General features: G+C 40.3%; 1 protein-coding gene across 1 annotated transcript; it reads left to right on the top strand.

Annotated features, from left to right (window-relative positions):
* Positions 1 to 497: 497 nt before the first annotated feature.
* SYCP2 (synaptonemal complex protein 2) lies at positions 498 to 5,379 on the top strand. The gene is made up of 9 exons (XM_059408034.1): positions 498 to 579; positions 815 to 970; positions 1,562 to 1,689; positions 2,748 to 2,842; positions 2,921 to 3,020; positions 3,259 to 3,317; positions 3,408 to 3,486; positions 3,583 to 3,639; positions 4,684 to 5,379. The coding sequence occupies exons 2-9, from the start codon at positions 844 to 846 to the stop codon at positions 4,696 to 4,698; spliced, it is 660 nt and encodes a 219-aa protein (XP_059264017.1). The 5' UTR covers positions 498 to 579; positions 815 to 843; the 3' UTR covers positions 4,699 to 5,379.
* Positions 5,380 to 6,000: the final 621 nt, after the last annotated feature.

Here is a 6,000-nt window from a genome sequence, read left to right as displayed (position 1 = left end):
TCTCTGCTTGGTCAGTATGTACTGACCCACCTAATAAGTAGAGGAAGGTGACTGGGGTGGGCATGCATTTTCATGGAAGAGGAAAAGGACTCATTTGACTGCAATGGAGAAGCTTGTGTACAGGAAAATGCCAGGTTAGATTAAAAAAAGATGTTGAAAAGTAGGTTGAGAAAAGAGTTTTGACTCTATTTTGTGTGGCTTCCCATTCCCTGACTCAAAGAAATCGAAATCCTACTAAGGAAGAATGGAAAACTGGGAGAATGTTGAAAAAACCAGCTGAACATATTGCTATAATGTAGGACTGAGATGGACATAGGCTTTTCGTCAATGTGTGGTTGTGGTGAGATGCAGAGGAAGGGGTAGAAACAGAACTACCTGAAAAAGGAACGGACCACATTTGCAATTCATGGCTTCACGGTTTGAGAAACATGGTCATGGGTGAAACAAGAGCACTTACAGAATTTTCCAATTTCTAATATCTGTTTTAGGGAGGTCATTCCGCATCTCCACTATCCCTGTCTAGTGAAGAAAGAGAGCAGATATGGTGTGACTTGCCTTGTGGCTCTACTCATACGTCAGGTTTGTAGTCCTAGCCCTGCTTTAAAAACAGCATCACTGAAATACTACTGTGGGGAATTATCAGTTAAGACATAACATTTATCCGTTTAGTTAGTCGAATGGAAAAGAGAACTTAACGCACTATTGCCTAAAAACAAATAATTGAAAGCTTGTGGGGTTTTTTTTTATAAATGCAAGAAAATTATTTGGTATTTTTAATCAAGATTGTAGCACCATTTTTTTAACTGTATCTAAGGTCCCACACAGCATCTTAGTCGCAAACGAATGTACATAGAAGATGATCTAAGTAATGCTGATGAAATAGAGTTGGAAGAAGAGGAGGAAAGGAGAATATACTTGCTTCCCAAAAAAGTATCTAAAACTGAGGATAGAGATCATCACACTTACAAAGGTAGGTAGAATAAATGACTTTGACAAAATGCAATTATTGTGGAAGGTGGTTTCTTAGATCTCAAATGATACACACACACACACACAGACACACACACACACACACACACACACACACACACACAAATGCCCTCTGTAAAGGGAACTCTGGATAAGTCTAATAAGGGTAATGCTTTATCCTAAAGTTCACTTTCTGTGAAAAATACGGTTGTAAGGGTCTGTTTTGTCCTCATAAATCTCCTTTATGATTCTATCATTGATTACCACATATAAGCTTTACTAGAATATAAATTTACTGATCAGTATGTCACCAAACATTGGGTTATTAACATAGAAATAGTTGAAAAATGATCAGTCCAAAAATGTTGCATCCCAGTGTAACCATTGCCAAGAGGATTTTGTAGAAATCAAAATAGTTTTAAATTGAAAAATAGGAGGTGTTTTATGTCATAATTCCTAGATCACACACAGAATCTGAAAATAAGACTTTGTTCTCAGCTTTATGAGACTTCTAAACTTCATGAAGTTTAGATTCAGACTAAATTTGTAATAATGTATATTTTAACGTTACTTGATTATCTTCCTTTTTTAGTATCTGGAAGTGTATCTCCATTATCAACAAATGAATTTTCTCTCCCTGGGGAGAGCTGGGAAAGTGAGATCGCCGAGCTAGGGGAGATGTGCGAGAGCCTCAACACAGAATTTAGGAAGAAGTTTCATGTGAGTTACCATTCTTTAAATTATGACTTCTACCCGATAGTATGATAAGATACTACCTTTCTACGAGACTGTCAGCTGGATTTGATCCTTTGGCAACAAAACACCCATTTAACTCCCTCGGTCCTCACGGACGGATGAAAAGTGGAGTAATTTGTCTTCGGAGCCAGGTTTCTCTTCTAAAACCTGTGCGTTATCCATATTCTTTCTTTTTCTAGACTCCTTTCTCTTTGTCTTGTTCCCCTTTTCAATTTGCTTACCATTTGGACTCTTGGCATGATTTTTCTTCTTTTCTGAACGATTTTCTTTTCGTGCCTCATCTTTTTATTGCACGGAGATGACAAGTAGAGAGGGCGCCCTCACAGCGAGGAAAGGATGCAAGCCCGCTCGTTCTCTGTCACCAGGTCTGCACACCTACGGAGCCTTAGCGGCTAAGGTTCCGGTGAGGTGATGTTTGCAAAAATTCATTCTAGAACAATTTTTAATTATTGTTTTCTCCACCTACCTCTTTTTCCTCACATGCCTGTGTTTAGAATAGTTCTTGGCCTGCTGTTAGTTAACCTGTGCAGAAAAATATCTTTTATCGCCAGCCCCATCTCTTATCTTTTTCTTCTCTCTAAAACTAAGATTCTGTATATTTCATTTTAATTATCAAAGGTCAAACTAATCTCAACAGCAAAGCCCTGATTTATATATTTTGTTCTGTGTCTGGCTGCATCTAGCAAACAGGTTTTCATGGAAGATGGTAACAATTCTGAGTGTGACTTTTGACTTTGTTCCTGAAGAGAATTATAATCAGTAGCATTTTTGTGAATAATGTAGACTTCGGTGTCTTTACAAAACCAGTGATCAGTTAAACCCTTAGTCAAAACCTTCCTGTTGGAACCAGATGCCGCTTCCACTGGATTTATTTATGAACACTGGGTTTAGGTTTTCGTTTGTCACTTTTCTGAATTCTTCATAATCATTTGCATGATCAAGGCTTTGTTTGTAATTTGTAACATAGTCTTGGTTAGATTATTTTGTAAAGAGTTTTCAAGTTAAATATTAGTATTTTTCAGATCCGCCAGAAAGTGATGGATTATTTTACAAAGCAGTCTTGGAAAACAGCTCAACAACATCTGAACACAATGAACCATCAGATTCAGGACTATAGGTCTGTAATAAAAACCTCTTTTGAAAACTTCTGAATGCTACAGTTTACAAAAATAATCTCATTTTGTTTCTTTACTAGGATCAAAAAACTTGACAAGTTCCAATTCATCATCATAGAGGAGCTGGAAAATTTTGAAAAAGATTCACAGTCTTTAAAAGATTTGGAGAAGGAGTTTGTGGTTTGTGCTTTTAAGAGCTACACTTGGGAAAACTGTTAATTTTGTTCTTTAGAAAATAGTTTTAGATTGCATGTACACACATAGACTGAAGCTTATGCTGAGTAATGCCTTTGATAATAAGAGGAAAACCCTTAAAGAGAGTGTGTAATATCTAGAATATGCTTAGCATATAGCCACGTTGTTTAAATTAGGAGTATAGTAATTATCCAAGTGTTAATTTTTGTATTTTAAAATTAAGGATTTCTGGGAGAAGACATTTCAGAAGTTCAACGCCTATCAAAAAAGTGAACAGCAGAGGTTAGTGTGACGTCCTTAATCAAACTATAATCGCTATATTACCGCAATGCAGTGTAAAATGATAACCGCAAAGGTAACTCCTTTCATTAGGCTTCACCTTTTGAAAGCATCACTGGACAAAAATGTCTTCTACAACACTGATTACGAAGACACTGTTTTTACATCTGAGGTACCAACTTTTACATGTTTATACATAATCTCTCACAATACCTCTTTGCTGTGAAAGTTTTACAGTAAATTTCATAGATGATATGTGTATTTACAGATGTGTTCGATGAAAGAAAACATGAAAATGCTCCAAGACAGGCTCCTGAAGGAAACGGTGAGTCCCCTCTTGGGTCAGGGATTCACGTGGATCGGCCACCAATGAGGGGCAAGTCTTTCACAGGCTTGTCTTTTGTTTTGGTTTGAGAGACAGTTTCAGTCCAGTGATTCTTATTATTTAGATTAGAATAGTGGGAGCAAACTTGCTAAAATCACCTCTATTAGTATTTTACTATGAGTCCCTCCTAAGGAAAAAAGGAATATCAGTTTGCAGATTTTAAAATGAGCTCAAAGAATGATTTCTTTGTCCTGTGTCCAAGCACTGAGCCCTGCAGAGGACCTCTGCTGTGCCTTCTGCAGGAGGTGTGTCAGGACAGAGCCACAGGGACAACAGGATTTCCTTTACTTCGATTTGAGGATAGAAGTGTAGTTGCCTTTCCTGAGCTCCGCTAGACCGACAGCTGCTCTGTGGGGGAAAAGCAGTCCTGAGGGGGGCGCAGGTCATCTTCAGTGCTGACTCGGAGATGGCAGACCTTCTTAGGACCCTGTAATGTAGCCCGCACACAAAGATGCGTGTGACATACTTGCCAGTTTCAGTAAACGCTCACGGTGCCGGACTGGTGGAGGCGCTTGTGGCTGAGCCACCTTAGCTTGAAGCGAACCAGCTGACTGACTAGACCGGTCAATGAAATTCTGTCTAGAGAAAAAATTCAACAATTTGGGGTTTTAAAGACTGGCTCTCTCAGTTGATGTAGAATATCAGTGATGATCCCTGAACTCTGTAGCTAGCTAGGAACAGATCCTGGGGGCAGAGGCATTGGATAGAATGAGCACTGATACAAAGTATCTTTACAAAAAGGATCATTTTAAAAAGAAGCCCAAGTAATAGCCCCCCCCCATTTGGTGGTCTTCCAGTGATAATTTAAAATCTAAGTGTGATTTTTATTTCCACCCCCACCCCTGGCTCTAGCAAGAAGAGGAGCTTCTTAATGTACGCAGAGGACTGATGTCATTGTTCATGGCTCATGAGAGAAATGTTCGTGTGTGATGTCTAGTTGTTATCAACAGGTTTTATCCACTTACTCCTTTTTGTATATAACAGGAAATACCAGAGTAGCCCTACAAAAAGAAAAATACACATGTCACCCAGGCCAGAGTGCTTTTGTAGGAGCCTCCAAATCCAAAGAAATGTCACCTTATGGATGCGAAAGAACCACTTTAACATGACTCCAACCTCCAGAGACTTCTGCCAATAGAATACTGCTCTTCTTTGAGAGGGAAATTTCGGGGAAACCAAACAGTAAAAAGAATTTGCTTGTCTTTGTGGTAATATTTACATTGCACAAATCTTACCGAGTTAACTACACTCATAGAACTAGTTTCTTTAATAAACTAAGGTTTATCATATAAAATATTTTTAAAAGAATACAGTTTGGACCAAATATAAGTATTACTAGTTCAGAATATACTACATGTAATAAAAATTCAGCATGCTGAGAAAGTCTAAAGGCTCAGATTTAAAACCCTTACCTGCGTGGAAGCCAGTGCTCTGAGCGCGCTCGGAGAGCACAGACATTCGGCTCGGTTCGAACCACTTACCGCGCTGTTGAGATGTCGTCGCTGTAGGTAGAAGGCTCAGCTCAAGCAGCTGTTTTTACTGGTTCTTTTTAAGCTCCTAGTACTCATTGTAATAGTATCTTGCTAACATAAAAAATATACATGTTTTAACTATATATTAAAGTTGAAATAAATACTCTGTGACTTAAATAGTATTATAAATAAAAAGTTATTTGATGAATATTGGCTCAAACAAAACATCCTGCTCCCATCAGACATCTGAGGCAGGATCGAAAGTGGCCTCACTCCCCACTGCTGGCCTGCAGAAGGGTGGCCGGGGGTGGGAATACTACCGGCATTTAGGTCCAGTAGAAAAAGCGGCTTTCCTGGCATAGACCAGCAGAGGGATTCAGTTGGTGGAAGGGCAGCAGGGACTCTGCGTCAGGAGACAGTGACAGTTCTGCTCTGACAGTGACCACCGCTCAGGAGCTGAAACCCCATGGAGCCCTGTGCAGCTTTAGGACTCCTGTCTACCTCCTGTCTGGCCACACGTACAAGGAGTCACACACATTCCCACACCGCACTGCGTGTGTGTAGCCCAGCCTAGGTCTCTGCTGTGACCTGCTCAGCAACAGTCAGTGCCATGTGCTGAGTCTCCCTTTCCAACGCCCCTTTCACCCTGACCTTCCTCCCCTGCAGCTTGCTTCCCGGGGTAGCCTGGGCCGCTCGCTCCTCCGCCGTCTGGCTGTCCTGTTACCTTCCTCCTCGGCCCGCTTTCCTTCCCTACCCGTGATCCGTCCTCCAGTCCACACTCACACTCTTCTTCCCCGCTCACCTCTCTCTGACTCTGCCGACTCACACC

This window comes from Mustela nigripes, chromosome 7 (genome assembly GCF_022355385.1).
Source record: "Mustela nigripes isolate SB6536 chromosome 7, MUSNIG.SB6536, whole genome shotgun sequence".
NCBI lineage: Eukaryota > Metazoa > Chordata > Mammalia > Carnivora > Mustelidae > Mustela > Mustela nigripes.
Note: the sequence above shows the minus strand (reverse complement) of the source record. Positions and strands in the feature narration are given on the sequence as shown.